Raw genomic sequence first — 17,269 nt, 5'->3', positions numbered from 1 at the left:
ATCTTTAATCAAACATTTCTCATTTGTGAAAAAATTTGATGTATTGCATATTTTTTGACTTCATATTTGGAATAAACACCTTTCATTTGGGTAAAACCAGCAAAAATAATTAGGTTAGCAGAAAACCTTTTTTCAAATGTAGACCAGTGATTCATCATAAGGTTGAGAATTTAGAACATTTTTCCAGACTACAATTTAAGATTTTTTAATTTTTCCCTTGTTTTTCTAGTTTCTCCCCTGGAAATGGTTTTATTTGGAGCTTTTGAAAATTTCTCAAGAGGTAATTCCTATATTAATCTAAGCTATTGTATTTGCCTAATAGGAAAAAGGAAGTGGTATCTCGGGAGAATCAAGGTAGGCTTGAGCTTACATCTTAAGGTTTGATTTTATAGATTTCTTTTTTTGTGGAATATACATAATCAGAACTTAGAGCTACTGTCTTGCTTTCCTTTATTCAAAATTTGGATAAGCAGTGGACAAGGAGCTTGTTTTTCCATCTTAAATATACTTGTTTTGTGGGACAGAAGATAGCAACATCTGGAAAAAGAGCAAAGAAAACTCAGCACAGATAGAAAATGTTTCTTCTGAGGCAGAGGATAATTGCTCTTGGAGCAACTTTTCTTTTAAGCTTTCCACTAAGTGTGTAGTGAAAGTGAAAAGGAATAAGTGTTTCCTTTGATCATATTCAGGAGGAAGGATTTTTACAGAATATGGATATCTATTTCTGTTCTATAACACCATGCAAGTAGCAGCCTTTAATTATGTATCCTTTTGAATCTCACCCTCATTGTGTACTGAGGGGCAAGTATAGGTATTAGGTTGTTTTATATTCTTTTAATATTGGCATTTAACTTAACCTTGATCCAAAAAAACCCACACATTATCTTGATTTTTTTGAAAATTAAATAGTTGAAAAAAAGGTATTAACAAAGTCAATATAGCCGTACCAGCCTATCACTGGTTCTATAGTAAACTTTTTTTTTTCTATTTTGTATATTGAAACTGTGCTCTTACACTGATAGATGGTTTAGGAATTGGAAATGTTTTATTTGTACCAGGCTATGACCCCCCTGTTAATTTAAAAAATATTACATTTTTATAAATTCTCCCTTAAATCAATACCTTGTTTTCTTTAGCTTTAGCCTTTAAATACTGCTACCGCAGCTATGTGCTCTTGAAATCTCATCTGAGGCCCATGGTTTAAAATAATCTCAGCTCCTATTAGCAGAAACATTTTATACTAGAAAGACCCTGCCCGACACCAGTGCCAGGCAGGGCCTAGAACCATGAGTGTTACCACAGCAGTGAGATAGACGACACTCTTCTAGCACCTGAACTGCAAGCCACAAACTGAAAAACCATCAAAACAGATTATTATTAAGCATACAGACATACAGAGCAAAATAAATTAAACTTAAAAGTCAGTATGACCAGCTCCTAGGGTCTGTTATATAGAAACAAAGGGTGTGTGTTGGTTGAGCCAGAGAGAAGGAAGGAGCAAAAAAAAAAAAAAGAAAAACAGAAGGGATCCAGGATCCATCACGGATGGCCTCTGTTTCTTTGCCCCAGGCAATGTTTGTATGCAAGAGACAAAAAGAAAGGAGGAGGAGGCTAGGGTGTTCCTTACACTCAATTTCTTCTGGTGGCGTGTGCATTGTGGTGGATTCCACGCCCATCCCTGTGGGTGAGTGTTTGTGCTAGGATTTTGGAGTGGTTCCTGCCCTTAGCATGAAGGACAGAGAAAATGATTACATGTACTGGTTATCCTGGATACATGCAACGGACTCTTGTCCTGCTTGTGCTATGTGTGCTTGGGTCTGTTAAGACTTCTCCCATCTCCTACTGTATCCACTCCCTTTGTCTAAGTTTTACTAGAGTTTGCAAGCCCTCAAAGGTCCCTTCGCCTCACATCCTTCCTTCCCAGCAGCAGCCCTGTTCCACCTTGCTCCTCAGTCCAGCTGAAGGGGCAAGGGGTCAGGGCAAAGACTGATCTAAGCAGACCAAGAAGCAGAGGGAAGTTCATGAGGTCAGAGCAGTAGCAGGCATCATGGCAGTGGTGATCCAGTAAAGCAGAAGACTGTGAAACTAGCAGGTAGGCGTGCGAGTCAAGGTTGGTCTGTGAAGAATATCCTGGACTCATGCAATCGACTTTTTCTGTGAGAAGTAAGCATCAAATCGAGCGCGAGCATAATCCTGAAGAAAAAAAAAAAGCAAGCTGAATAGCAACAGCAAGCAAGGACAACAATGATCAGCTTCAGGAATACAGCACCTTTTGTTCATGCACTTCACCATTACAGTGCATCAGAAACATACAACTACCTCCAGGCAGCATGGGACACACACTGGCCCTGAAGACAAAAAGCATAGAATGTAAAAAAAGGTCAAGCCCTAGGCCAGCACCGTGGCTCACTAGTAGTCTTGGGTGCTGCCCTGCTGAGGACCTGGTTTGATACCTAGGTCAGGTCTTCTATTCCTGAGACTGAGGCCCTCAAGAGCCCCTAGGGGAGGGGTTCCCAGTCATCCTGTAACTGCAGGTTCTGGCAGGCTTCCTGGCCAAGAATTGTTGCTGCAATGCCTTAGCCAAGTGAGCTGTGAGGGGATAGAAAAGGGGGAAAACCACTGTAATCGTAAGTGGTCATGGTACCTTAGCTACACAGAAGCATGCTCTGAGTTGGAAGGCCAAAAAAGCTTGGAAGAAAACTGCCAAGCCTGAAAAATTAAAAAGTCAAAGTCAAGTAATATTAGTGAACTGGTTTTGTCCCAGTACAATAAAAATAGCCGTGTTCTTCAACATCTTGCATCACAGTGCCTTTCACAGAATGGCATCAAGGGTAAGAGGAAGAAAGGAGTCAAAGGACATAAGAAAACTGGTTCTTACCTACTAATTTTCATTCCTGTAGAACCACAGATCAGTCCAGACTCCTGGGTTTTGCCTCCCCCTCCAGCAGATGGAGAGAGAGAAAGTTTTACTAACACTGACACTTAACCTGAGGTGCCACCTGCAAGGCCCTCAGTATTAACCTGTACCCAAGCCAGAAATGAAAGAAACAAGACCAACACCTTTAACAACCATCCTCCCCTGAACGAGCAGTGGGTAGAGAAAACCTTGCCCTGTGTAGGACTAACAAAGCCTGTGCCATTCTTCACAGTAATTATAAAAAACAGATCGAGCAGACTCTCCAAATCTCCCTTTCCTCCAGGGGCAGGCCTCCGGACTGATCTGTGGGTCTACAGGAATGAAAATTAGCAAGTAAGAACCAATCTTCCTTTCCTGAACATACCCAGATCAGTCCAGAAAAGTGGGTTGTGTATCCCTACCAGCAGGTGGAGTCAGAGAACAATTAGAACTTTGGGCACTGCTACATAACGAGAGCGCCACCTGCAGTCACTCAGTATTTCTCTGACTCCAGTGGGTGGTACAGATGCACACCTGCAGTCTTTAGTTATATTTTTTATTTAGTTAGTTTGAATTTAATTTTTCGTTTATGGTCGCTTCCTGAGGTGTTAGACGCCTTCGTGGGCCATCCCTCAGTAGAAGCCGGGCGTCCGGGGAATTGGATATTCCTGTCAGGGTTTCGCCTGCCACAGTTTGGTGTCTGACAACCAGGGGCTCCTGGCTACTCACCACCGTCTGTTACAGCTGATCCCTCGTCTCCTGCAACAGCTTTTCTCTGTGTCTTGGTAAAGTTTAATTAAAAAAAAATAAATAAATAAAGCTGTTTTCGCTGCGGCTGACTGACAGTCTTCAGTGCTGAGGTAAGGAGAGGTGCAGGAGGGCCCGGGTCTTTTAAGGCCGGCCGGGGAAGCTGTCAGCAATGTTCCCCCTCAGCTCCCGGGGCTCTGGGTCGTTTTCTGAGGGCAAGGGTGAGTTTTTCTCTGTGTACCTCGTTTACTCACCGCTTGCCTGCTGGGGGCCCTGCGATTTCACTATAGACAGGCTCCTTTACCGCAGCACGCCTGCGTGCGGATTTTTTCTCCTCAGCCAGTAGTCTCTTAGCCCGCAGCATGAAGTTTGTTTCTCCGGCCCTGCGGCACTGTTTCTTTTTTTTTTTTTTTTATTTGCGCCATTTTCTATTTCACTTCAGACTATCGGCACACTGCTGCGGATGGGACCGAAAACAGAATCACAGGCCTGCCGTGCGTTAGCTGCGGCCTCCTTATGCGCAGCGTGTTCCCCGGGGTTAGAGGGCTCTTCAGAGCTTCTTGCCTCCTCCCTCAGGGAGGGAACGTCTGTTTCAGCGTCGCGGGAAGAGGATTCTCCGCCTGTTCTAGCCCCGGTGAGGGATGATATCACCCCAGCCGACTCTCCAGTGGGGGAGGGGGACCCGGAGGAGTTTTCCCCAGAATTTGTCCTCCTTATGCACCAGGCTTTCCTGGCAAGGGAAACACTCGGCCGTAAAGTGGCCCGGTCTCCTGGGGGCAGATTCGGACCCACCTGAGAAAAGAGGTCAGGGTACAGACCCTCGTCAGCGCCTCTCTGATCAGGCTCACCCCACAGGGGATTCTTCCCAGGGTATGCGAGATCTGATCCCGGAGTCTGGGGCAACATCAGCAGACCTGGATCCGTGGCCAGATCTGACTGATGTGGATACTGATGATCCGGATGAGCTTGATGACCCTCCTGTGGAGGGGGATGACGCCAGCGTGGTGCGTTTGTTCAAGCAGGATGAGTTAAGACCCTTTATGCCCCAGGTCCTTGAAGTTCTGGGACTTAAGGTTTCTCAAGAAGAGTCCGACTAGGGCGTCAATCCAGTCCTCGACGGCATTAGGGGTCCCAGAACATCCTTTCCTCTGCCTAAGGTTCACAAACTAGTGACCTGGGAGTGGGAGACTCTGGATTCCGGCTTGAAGGTGGGCAGAGCTATGGCGAAACTGTACCAGTTATAGTCTTATGTTTTGGATTTAGTGAAGATTCTAAAGGTTGGACGCCACGGTCTCGGCGGTCACGAAAAAGACCACTATCCCGGTTGCTGGGGCGGCTGCCCTTAAGGATATGCAGGACCGCAAGCTGGAGATCCAGTTGAAGTGAGCATTCAAGGTTGCCACACTAAGCCTTCGGGTGGTGGTTTGTGCTAACCTCATGCAGAGGACCTGTCTGTGTTGGGTCCAGGAATGGGCAACAGTGGGGCTCTGCAGTCCGCCCGCCTAGAAGCAGGCATCGCTTATGTTGCAGATGCTTTGTATGATCTGGTGAGGACCTCGGCGAGAGGTATGGTGTCCTTGGTGTCAGCGCGGCATCTCCTCTGGCTGCGAAATTGGGCAGTGGATTTGTCCTCAAAGGCCCAGCTTTGTAATCTACCCTTTAAGGGCAAGCTCCTGTTTGGGGAGAATCTGGATCAGCTGGTAAAGCTGCTTGCCGAATCCAAGAAGGGCAGTCTGTTGCCAGAAGATAAAAGATCTTCTAAGAAAGTCTTCCCTCTTCGAGCTAAGTTTCGGGACTCTCGCCGCTTCAGAGCGGGTAGATACTCCGCTTCTAAACCTGCTTCGGGGCGTCAGCAGTCCTTTTCGAGGGGATCACCGGCCCAGAAGAGATTCGGGTCATCTTGGTGTAGGAAGTAATAAAAACCCCCAATGAATTTTCTCCAGATGGATTTGTTACCAAAGTTGGGGGAAGGAGCCCAAGCAGCAATGGGAAAGGTGGAAGTTAAGGGAGCAGAAAGCGGGGTGCAAATTTTGGAGAAACCATCAGAAATTACTCTAGATTCGCTTTGGACAGCAATAAAATCTTTAGAGGGGGCAATTACAAACCTCTCTAAATTGACTTTGGATTCTAACCAACGTATCAATTCCATCGAAGCCTCTTTGGGGAAGAATAAAAATGAACTGGTACAGATGGAGACTAGATTATGCAAAGTAGAGAATTGGCAGCAAAAGTTTGCTAGAGCTGAAATTATCTATGATAAGAAATTGGAAGGGATAGAAAATACATTAAGATACCTTAATTTAAGAATTATTAACTTTCCAAGACATGATTTAATATCTGCTTATGATATGTTTAAAGAGTATCTTACACAAATACTGAAAATGCCTCAGCAAACCCTTCCAGTCTTGTCTAAGATTTATTATGTTACAACTAAGGCTAAAACAACAGCTGAGAAGAAATCTAGGGAGGATCAATTAAATCTGACTGATGTTATTGAAGCTAGCACTGAGACAGCGATAACGAATAGGGCTACTTTACATATTTCTTTTACTTTTGCCTCAGAGAGACAGCCTTTAGACTGTATATGAGAAATAGATTATTGCTGTTCCATGGCGAAAAAATCTGGATTTATCCAGATTTTTCTAGGGTAACCCAAGAGAGGAGAAGGAAGTTTATTAATTTGAGAACTGAGATAGAAGCTATAGGAGGGAAAATGAATTTAAAATTTCCTTGTAAATGTGAGATTATCTATCTAGATCAAAAATATGTATTCTTTGAAATTTCACAACTGCGTGTCTTCCTTGACTCCCACACCCAACAATTTGCTGTAATGGATTGTTTGATGCAAATAATGTATGTCAGCCGACTCCCAATATTCAATTGTTAGAGGAAGCAGGTGTTTATCCTGCTATTCTATTTCCTTTGTATCGCTCTTTTTACGTTAGCTATCCTTCTGAATTATTTCCTTTTCAGATTATCAGATCAATTGATGTATTGCTTATGATTTATTAATGTTAGAAAAAAGAAATTTCCTTTGTATCTGATGGAGTAACAAATGAATGAATTTGTTTTGTGAAAATGCATAAATAAAAAATTAAAAAAAAAACCAAACACACAAAAAACCTCAATGAAGCCACGAGCACCCATTCCGTCGTCTAAGCTGTCTGAGGCAGATTATCCAACTTTTACATGGAATGGGCAAGAATTACATCAGACCGCTGGGTCTTAGAAGTAATCAAAGACTGGTATGCACTGGAGTTCTCGTGCCCGGTCCGGGAGGTTTTTGCGGAGTCCCGAGTGGCCTCAAGTGTCAAGCAAGAGACGGTCCGGGTGACTCCACTACGACTTCTCAAGCTATTGTCCCAGTTCCAGTGGCTCAAAAGGGACGAGGTTGGTACTCCTTGTACTTTGTGGTCCCCAAGGAGGGCACGTTTCGGCCCATCCTCGATCTGCAGAAGTTGAACTGTTGCCTTCGGGTTCCTCGCTTTCGTATGGAAACCCTGAGGACAGTGATGGCCGCGGTTCGAAAAGGGGAGTTTCTCGCTTCTCTGGACCTCATGGAGGCATATTTACACATTCCAATACGGCTGAATCACCAGAGGTTTCTGTGGTTCAAGGTCTTGGGACAACACTTCCAATTTCAAGCCCTCCCATTTGGTCTCGCAACAGCTCCTTGCACGTTCACCAAGGTGATGTTGGTGGCCTTCCTTCGTCAGGAGGGAATCTTGGTCCACCCGTACCTAGACTAGTTGATTCGCACAAAGTCTCGGGAGGACAGCAAGAGATCGGTGCACATGGTTATGTTCACATTGATTACCCAACCTAGGGCTCGCAATGTGCAGAAGAGTCACTTGGAACCCACTCAGAAGTTGATTTATCTCTGAGCACAATTTGATACCTTGCTGGGCAAAGTGTTTCTAACGGCAGACCGAATAGGGAAGTTGCAGGAACAAATACATTCCCTTCTTTGAAGGAACAATCCCACAGTGTGGCATCAACTTCAGGTCCTGGGCTCCATGGCTTCAACCTTGGACTTGGTTCCTTGGGCGTTCGTTCACTTAAGACCTTTACAGTGTGCGCTTTTGTCTCGCTGGAGCCCGGTGACTGAGCAATTCCATCTCCCAATGCCTCTACTTCCGGAATCCAGAGCCAGTCTGTCATGGTGGCCGTCACTGGACAATGTGGAACGGGGGGTGGATTTGGACACTCCAAATTGGCTGATAATCTCCTCTGATGCCAGCCTCTCAGGGTGGGGGGGTGTTGTAGGCAGACAGGTCCACCCAAGGGCTTTGGTCGGCGATGGAAAGATCCTGGTCCATAAACCAGCTCGAGACCAGGGCTGTACGTCTGGCCCTGCGGGCGTTTCTTCCCTGGATCCAGGGCAGAATGGTGAGTGTCTTCTCGGACAATGCGACAACAGTGGCGTACATCAATCAGCAATGCGGGACTCGAAGTCCCGCCATAGCACTGGAGGCATGTCTTCTGTTCACCTGGGCAGAGCGCCATCTCGAGGGCATTGCCACATCCCATGTCGCAGAAGTAGAGAATGTGCAAGCCGATTATTTCAGCCAACAGCAACTAGACCCAGGGGAATGGGGAACTCTCTCGAGGTGTGGAATCTCTTTTGCGCCAGATGGGGGAACTCCTCAGCTGGATCTGATGGCAACGCAGGCGAACGCAAAAACAGTTCGTTTTTTCAGCCGTTGCCGAGAACAGGGCTCGGTGGGCACAGATGCTCTCGTGTGTCCTTGACCCACGGGATTCTTCTGTATGTCTTCCCCCCCTGGCCCCTCAGATCAGCTTCTCCGTCGCATAGAGCGGCACTCGGGAAGGGTGATTCTGGTGGTGCCAGAGTGGCCATGTCGTCCGTGGTTCGCGGATCTGGTACACTTGGGCTCTAGGGGGTCCACTTCGGCTGGCTCATCTAACGCATCTGCTCCGTCAGGGTCCCATATTTTCGGATCGGGAAGATCACTTCTCTCTCGCGGCTTGGCTTTTGAGAGGTGACATTTAAGCTTGAGGGGTGATTCAGAACAAGTCATTTCCACCCTCCTACAAGCGAGAGGTCCAGCCACCTCTATGGCCTATGTGAGAGTTTGGAAGCTTTTTGAGACTGTTTCATCAGTGTTCCTGCGACCTTTAGCGGTGCATGTTCCTCGGGTGCTTGACTTTCTACAACAGGGCCTCGCTAAGGGCTTGGCGTTCAATTCCCTTCGTGTACAAGTTGCAGCTCTAGGTGCCTTGCGGGGAAACTTTGACGGCTGTTCGCTGGCAGCGCATCCGGATATTGCTGGTTTCTTAAGGGGGTCAAACATTTGCACCCTCCCATCCGTTTGGTGAGTCTGGATTGGAGTTTGAATTTAGTCCTGCGAGTTCTATGTGGCACTCCTTTCAAGCCTCTTTGTGGTGTTTCCCTGAAAGATCTGACTTTGAAAACGGTGTTTTTGGTGGCCATTTACTCAGCCTGTTGGATCTCAGTTGCAGGCGCTGTCGTCGGGATCCTTTTCTTCGGATTTATGATGGTCGGGTATAGTTACGTACGGTTCAGTCCTTTGTCCCTAAGGTGGTTTCAGCCTTTCATTATCAAACTGTGGAGCTTCCGGGGTTCCCTAACTGGTCCCGGGAGTCTTCTCAGAACAGAGACCTTCATCTTTTGGATGTGCGGCACGCCTTATTGCGTTATCTGAAGATTACCAATGACTTCAGACGTTCTGATCATTTGTTTGCTCTCTTTGGTGGCCCAAAGAAGGGGGACAAAGCGTCAAATGCGACCATATCTCGGTGGATTAAGGGCGTCGGGTGCCTTTTGGTCTCAGAGCTCATTCCACTAGGGCTCAGGCTACCTCCTGGGCAGAGTGTCAGTTACTGTCGCCTCAGGAGATCTGTAGGGCGGCCGTGTGGTTGTCTATTCACACTTTTACGAAACATTACCGATTGGATGTTAAGGCTTCTGATGAACCATCCTTTGGGGAGAATGTGCTTCGTGCGGGTCTTTCGGGTTCCCGCCTAGTGTAGGGTGGCTTGGGTACATCCCACTTTTCTGGACTGATCTGGGTATGTTCAGGAAATGAAAATTGGTTCTTACCTGCTAATTTTCGTTCCTGTAGTACCACAGATCAGTCCAGAGGCCCACCCCTTTCTTCAGATACCGAAAGATTGTCTTTGTCAGAACCTGCTTAAGTTTTTTTTTAATTGTTGAAGCTCCTTTTTTTGCAGACATAATTCATGGAGCAGTTTTTAGCAGTTGTTCGGTCTGGTTTTTGCCAGTGGCAAAGTGGAAGTCCGGAAATTTGGTTGGGTGCTACCGTTCGTTATTTAGTTCTGTTAGCATGGGCTTGGTACAGGTAAATACTGAGTGACTGCAGGTGGCACTCTCGATATGTAGCAGTGCCCAAAGTTCTAATTGTTCTGACTCCACCTGCTGGTAGGGATACACAACCCACTTTTCTGGACTGATCTGTGGTATTACAGGAATGAAAATTAGCAGGCAAGAACCAATTTTCATTTCCCTGTAGGTACCCAGATCAGTCCAGACTCGTGGGATATACCAAGGCTTCCCTAAACAGGGTGGGACTGTGAGAGTCCCGTTCGAAGCATGCTTTCAAAGCTCACGGCCTCTGAGGCCTGGACATCTAAACGATAATGCCTGGCGAAAGCATGCAATGATTTCCAAGTACTGTATTTTCCGGCGTATAAGACAACTGGGCGTATAAGACGACACCCAACTTTTCCAGTTAAAATATAGAGTTTGGGATATACTCGCCATATAAGACTACCCCTTTTGCCCAGCACCGGCCAATCGGGGAGAGGAGAATGAACATTTTATAGCATCCGGGGGGAGTGACTCGAGGAGTGAGGGCGCGGAGAATCAATTTCTATGGCGTCTGGAGGTGAGGGTGAGTGACTCTGGGAGCAAGAGCGCATCGGCCAATCGGGGAGCGAGGGAACGGAGAATGAACATTTTTTTTTTGTAGAAAATAATGAACATTTTTACAGCATCCGGTGAGGGGAGGGAGTGACTCGAGGAGCGAGGGTACGGAGAATCAATTTCTATAGCGTCCGGAGGTGAGGGTGAGTGACTCTGGGAGCAAGAGCGCATTGGCCAATCGGGGAGCGAGGGCGCGGGGAATTCACCAGACGCTGTAAATTTGGATTACCGGTGCATAAGACGCACTCCTTATTTTTCACCTATTTTCAGGGGAAAAAAGTGCGTCCTATACGCCAGCAAATATACGCCCTATAAGACGACCCCCGACTTTTGAGAAGATTTTCAGGGGTTAAAAACTCGTCTTATACGCCGGAAAATACGGTACCTGCTCAACAAATCTCCTGTGGTAAAACTTGCTGACACTTGGCCCAGGAGGCCGCCTGAAGATGGGTAGAATGCGCCTGAAGCCCCTCTGGAACTGGGTGACCTTGAAGATATACGCAGAGCTAATTGCCTTTCATACACTGTGCATTTGTGCCTTATGACCCTTTTTGGCACCACTCCACAGCACAAAGAGATGATCCTACAAACGGAAGCTGTTCATAATCTCCAGGTACTGCAACAAAGTGCGCTTCACATCCAACTATCATAACGCTTAAGCTTGATGTGCCATAGGATTCAGATTTGAGAAGGATGGGAGTTCCACTGACTGATTTAAGTGGAATGACAACACCACCTTCGGCAGAAAGGACAGAACCATTTTTAAAGACACTCCCTCATCCAAAATCCTCAAAAAGGGCTCCCTACAAGATAAGGCCTGTAGCTTGGAGATCCGTTGAGCTGAACAGATTGCCACCAGGAAAATCACTTTCAAGGTGAGATCTTTCATAGTCACTCACCTCAGAGTCTGACGGAGGCACATAAATGCTCTTTAGGACCATGTTAACGCTCCAGAAGGGGCAAGGCTTCCGAACAGAGGGACACAAATGTTTCGCTCCCCAAAGAAAGTGCACAAAGTCTGGTTGAGCCTCCAGGGATACTCCCCAAACCTTATCTCGAAGACATTCCAAGGCTGCCACCTGAACCTTGAAGGAATTAAAGGATAAACCTTTGACCAAACCCTCCTGCAAAAAGGCCAAGACCTGCACCACCAAAGCTCACTTCTGCTCGGAACACCAGGCCTCAAACTCTCCAGGCCAGGGATGTGGAAGTCTTCCTAGACTACAAGAGGGGTGGTGTTGACCCCTTCTGAATAACTTATCTCTTAAACATTGCCTCTCAAAAGCAAAGCTGCTAGACAAAAGCAATCTGCCTGATCTAAACAAACGGGACCTTGGTGCAGAAGGTTCGGCAGATGAGTAAGCCATAAAGGTCTGTCCACTGCTAGGTTGACAATCTGCAAACCACAGACACCTCAGCCACTCTGAAGCAACAAGAATCACATCACCAGGATGAACCTCTATGCTTCGTAAGATCTTGCCTACTAATGGCCACGGAGGAAACACATACAGAAGGACATCCACCAGCCAGGGCAGAACCAAGGCATCTACCCCCTCCGCTCCTCTTTCTCTTCGCCGGATGAAGAAATGCGTGGCCTTGGCATTGCGGATGGTAGCCGTTAAATCCATGCATGGCATGCCCCACACTTCTGACTGATGACTAGGAGCCCATCTCTCCGGAGAGATGCAGCCACCATGACCATTACCTTGGTAAAGGTCCTGGGCACAATCACCAGAGCACAAAACTGAAAATGTTCTCCTAGAACCATATATCATGTTTCTGAAGATCGGGCCAGATCCCTATGTGCAAGTACACCTCTGCTAAGTCCAGAGATGCCAGGTACTCCCCCCCCCTTGTGCAACGAGGAAATAACTGAACGCAGGGTTTCCATTCAGAACCGAGGAACCTTCAGAGCCACATTCCTTTTTTTTTTTCTTTTAAATTGAGGATCTTGCCCTCCCTCTTCTTGGGAACTATGAAATAGCGAACTGTCCCCTGCTCTTCCAAGGGACAGAACAATGGCTCCCAGTCTGCGCAGGCGACAAACGGTCTTTCGGACTGCCAGCTTCTTTTCTTCGTAAGTGCATGGGGAGACAAACCGATCTCTTATTAGCAGAGCAAATTCTAAAGCATAACCTTGTCTTATCATGCTTAAGATCCACTGGTCCAACGTGATCTTGGTCCACTCCTTGCAGAATAGAGCCAGCTGGCCCCCTATCACTGGAACTAAGGAGTGGAACAGCCTGGCATCATTGGGCTGATTTGGTTCCCCCTCCACCCTGGGAAGAGCCATCTCTGTTAGACCTATGTCCCTGAAAGCACTGGTTCCAGGATGGTTGTCTGCTTGAGATCTGCCTCTGCGTACTCCTTGACGCTCTGGTCGCCCAAAAACGCTGATTCCCTCTAAAGCAAGAACAAGGAAGAAAAGAACTTTTCCCTTTCGGTTTATCTTCAGGCAATTTATGGACCTTATTTTCTCAAGAAACAATCATCTCCTCCAAGTCTTTGCCAAAGAGCAGTTTCCCTTTAAAAGGCAAAGCTCCCAAATGAGACTTGGATGAAACATCGGCTGACCAATTCCTCAACCAGAGGAGCCACTGGCCGAAACTGCCGACCTCATAGTCCTGGAGGAGGTCCTGAGGAGACTGTACAAGACATCCGCACTATACACTACAATGGCGCTGCCTGTTGGGTCTCAGATTCAGACAAAAGTGCTCCGGGACAAGCCACCAGCCAAGACTGGACCTGGAAGAATCGGTGAGAAGTAAAGGGACCTGAAATTCTTCCGACTTTGGATCCCAATGAGAGAGTAACACTCGCTGTAATGTCTCAAATGAGCAAATGCCCATGGAACCAACTCCAGTGTGGATGCCATGGAACAGAGGACCTGCAAATAGTCTCAAACCTTGGGGAGTGGGAGCGACAAGAGACGACTGACCTGCTGCGTCAATTTCATTATCCGAACTGACAGGAGCAATACCTTCCCCATACGGATGTCTAACCAGGCTCCCAAGAAGTCTAGCCTCTGAGATGGGAGGATCGCCTATCCTAGAGATTGCAGAACACTCACGACTGACGACTGCTGCCTCGCAGAGGGCTCTAGACTTCGCTCGGATGAGCCAGTCATCCAGGTACCGGTGAACCAGTATCCCTTCCTGCCTGAGAGCTGCCGCCATGACCACCATTACTTTGATGAACATGAGAGGCGCTGTAGCCAGACCGAATGGCAGAGCACAGAACAGGAAATGCATCCCGAGAATCATGAAGCGAAGAAACCTCCGGTGATCCTTGCGGATGGCTATGTGCAAGAAAGCTTCCATCAGATCCAGGGAAGCCAGGAACTCGCCGCTGTGTACCGCCGCAATGACCGCGCGCAGAGTCTCCATCCGGAAATGCGGGACTGAGTGCCCTGTTCACCTTCAAGTCGAGGATCGGCCGGAAGGACCCCTCCTTCTTGGGGACCACGAAATAGATGGCATAACGCCCCTTCGTGTACTCCACCTGGGGAACAGGAACTATGGCCCCCAGGGATCTCAGCCGGTTGAGGGTCTGTCAAACGATCTGTGCTTTGGCACAAAAGCCGCAAGGAGAGACCATAAAAAGCTCTTGGAGAGGCAGAGCAAATTCCGAAGCATAGCTGTGTTCTATGATGCTTAAAACCCACTGATCGGAGGTTATTTTGGCCCATACCTTGTAAAACTGGGACAGCCGTCCCCCCACACGAAGAACAGAGGGATGGGCCGCCCGCATCGCATTGGGAGGACTTGGCTCCAAGCGACACGGAAGCGACCCCATCATGAGAGGGCCTACGACACTGAAAGGAAGAAGCCCAGGCTTGCGGACTGCCCGCAAGCTGCCTCTGACCCAAAGACTGCTCCCTGTTCTGACAATCTCAGTTGTCCCCAAAAACGAGAACAAGCCGGAAGGAAGCCTTTGGAAGGCTTAGGCTTAACCTCCAGGAGCTTGTGAACCTTGTTTTCTCCCAAGGATTTAATCAGCTGCTCCAAGTCTTTGCCAAAGAGGAGCTTCCCCTTGAATGGTAACGCACGCAACTGGGCTTTGGAAGAGACATCAGCCAACCAGTTGCATAGCCACAGGAGCCTCCTCGCAGAAACCGCGGATGGCATGGTCCGTGAGGAACTGCACAGAAGATTGAACAAAGCATCTGCTCTATATGTAACCGCCGCCTTCAAGTGCTCCACCTGGGCCGAATCCTGAGGTGGAAGGTCTCTGGAAGTCAGCAACTGTTGTACCCAGCGGAGACTCGCCCATAGCATGAAGCTACTGCAAACAGCTGCTCGGATACCCAGAGCCGAAACTTCGAATATCCACTTCAGGAAAACCTCAAGTTTGTTATCCTAGGAGGTACTGGGCTGCCGATCCTGGGATTGTGGACCTCTTCGTCACCGCTGATACTGAGGCATCCACTTCAGGGAACTTCAACAGCTCCAGGGTTTCTTCGGGCAAGGGATAAAGCTTGTCCATAGCCCGACCCACTCTGAGACTGCCTCTGGCATATCCCACTCCCGGGTCATCAATTGCTAAACCATGGGATGAAAGGGAAAAGTCTTCGCAGGAGCCCTGAATCCTGTCAGAGCTGGGTCCACCAAATTATAGTGTAAAATTTCCTGGGGGAGCTCCACCCCGAGGTCAGACAAGACCCACAGGATGAGTGGGTCTAATTCTTCTCTGTGGAACAGGCGAACAACTTTCAGGTCGTCCTCTTCCCCAGGTCCTCAACTGGATCCGCCCCCGGTAGAGGTAAAGGAATCGTGAGGGGGTCAGAGGTGGGCCCATCTGGGAGCGAGGAGCCCCGTGGCTTCTTCACCAGAAGGGATCCCTGGGACTCTAGGCGTCTGGGAATCTTCTGGGGAGGCCCCTCAGGACGTTCCGGTGGCGAAGTCTCGCTCTGCTGAGCCTAGGTAGCCAGAAAGGCTTTGTGCATTAAAAGCACAAAGTTCAATGAGAAGGCATTAGTGCCGCTCCCTTCCCCCACCAGGGGATCGGGCTCACCCTCAGAAAGGTCCTGGTAGGGATCCAAAAGGTCCTCAGGACTGCCTGGAATTGGAGACAAATCGAGGAGGAGATTCCGCGCCCCCCCCCCATATGCCTTATTCCATGTGGTAGTGAGTGTATTCAAAATTGCCGTGAGCGCGGGAACGAGTCAGCCTGAAGGGCAGATCTCTTGGCAGCACCTCGAGGCTTAGCTGCTGACCCCAGCCCCCTATCCGAGGTACCTTCCTCTCCAGGGAGGTACCTAGCACAGAGCCCTAAGTGGGAGAGCTGTGAAGCAGACTCCCCGCAGGCAACACAGCGTACCAGACGTGGCATGAGAGAGCACGGGGAGGTGCCGACAAGGCAGAGAAAAGGACATGGCTGCCGCTCGGAGAAACGCCACAGAGGAAGCGAAACTGCCCTTAAACCACCCGAACCCCGATCTCAACCAAAAAAAAAGAGCAGCCGCCTGTCAGCCTTCTTCGGTCTTTAAGATGACCGGGATGCAGATAAAAAAAAAAAAGGGTGTGGGGAGGGACCGGACCACCAGTGATCACCCCGGGCGCCTTACCATTCAGTAGCCCTGCAGGTTACCAATCCTAGATCCTCAAACCTACTACCAGGGGCGATGGCCCCACTTGCCCTGAAACCACAGGGCAAGACCGTAGGGTTTGCCACCTCCATCTGCTGGAAACAGAGAAATACTGAGGAGATGAAGGTGGCACACCAGGTTAAGAGGGGATGCTCTTCAAGTTTTTCTCTGTCTCCATCTGCTAGAAGGGAGGCAAAACCCAGCAGTCTTGACTGATCTGGGTACGTACAGGGAATGGCTGCTGTTCCCGCGCTCATCAGGAAGGGTTCCTCGGCAAGCTGCTGCGCCAGCCTCCCAGGCTCTTGGTGCCTGGTCAACTTCACTGCTGTCATGCTCCCCGAAGTGCCTTCCCCACCAGAGGCGCACTGGGAGCATTTGCCATCATGCAAGAGACGCGCACACGTCCCCACAAGCTGTACAGGCTGCAGCATGAAAAATGGCTCCGGGCAGTGAGCGCAAAAGCTGCCGGAGAGATAGGAAGAAACGACTGAGCCACTTGATCGAGTAAGGAGCAGAGCCAGGCAAAAACGAGCAGTCCTACAGCCACACCCCCGTCTGCTCTCTGCACAGCTGTCCTCCTGATCTTTTCATAAATTCCTTTTTTCTCTTTTTTACAACAAAAACTTTAATAAGAAAAACAAGAAATGAATAAGCACTTCCCTCAGAGCATGGCTGCAAGCTCAGTCTGTCCCCCAGGGCGAGTGAACCGGGACTTCCAGTTTTCAGCCCTGTCCGGCAATCAAGAAGCGAGCTACAAAAGGGTCCCGATCCCCTGCTCGTCCGCCTCATAAGCTGGGGGTGGCGGGGGGGGGGGGGGGGGGGGAATGGCCCCACCAGGACCTAACCACCTCTGAAATTTATAGTCCAATTTTTTTTTTTTTTTTAAACAGACTGCAGGCTTTGCACCTCCACCATCTGCTGGAGACAGAGAAATACTGAGGGACTGCAGGTGTTAAGTGTCAGTAAAACTTTCTGTCTCTATCTGCTGGGGAGACAAAACCCAGGAGTCTGGCTGATCTGAGTATGTACAGGCTACTGTCATTTAACAAGTTCAGTGTAGCTTCACAATGTTATGAATAATTGGGATTTATAAGCAGTTCTCAGAGAAGTT

General features: G+C 48.4%; 1 protein-coding gene across 1 annotated transcript in view; it reads right to left on the bottom strand.

The window, feature by feature from the left end:
• Window positions 1-1,356: 1,356 nt before the first annotated feature.
• Window positions 1,357-17,269, bottom strand: part of CHKB (choline kinase beta) — a 54,720-nt gene continuing 38,807 nt past the window's right edge. The window contains exon 11 of the mRNA XM_029615472.1: window positions 1,357-2,193. Coding sequence (XP_029471332.1) covers window positions 2,137-2,193 — 57 coding nt within the window. The 3' untranslated portion in view covers window positions 1,357-2,136. The remainder of the gene's footprint in view (window positions 2,194-17,269) is intronic.

The sequence above is a fragment of the Rhinatrema bivittatum genome, chromosome 9 (genome assembly GCF_901001135.1).
Source record: "Rhinatrema bivittatum chromosome 9, aRhiBiv1.1, whole genome shotgun sequence".
In the NCBI taxonomy this organism is placed as follows: Eukaryota; Metazoa; Chordata; class Amphibia; order Gymnophiona; family Rhinatrematidae; genus Rhinatrema; species Rhinatrema bivittatum.
This window is presented reverse-complemented; position numbering and strand designations above follow the sequence as displayed.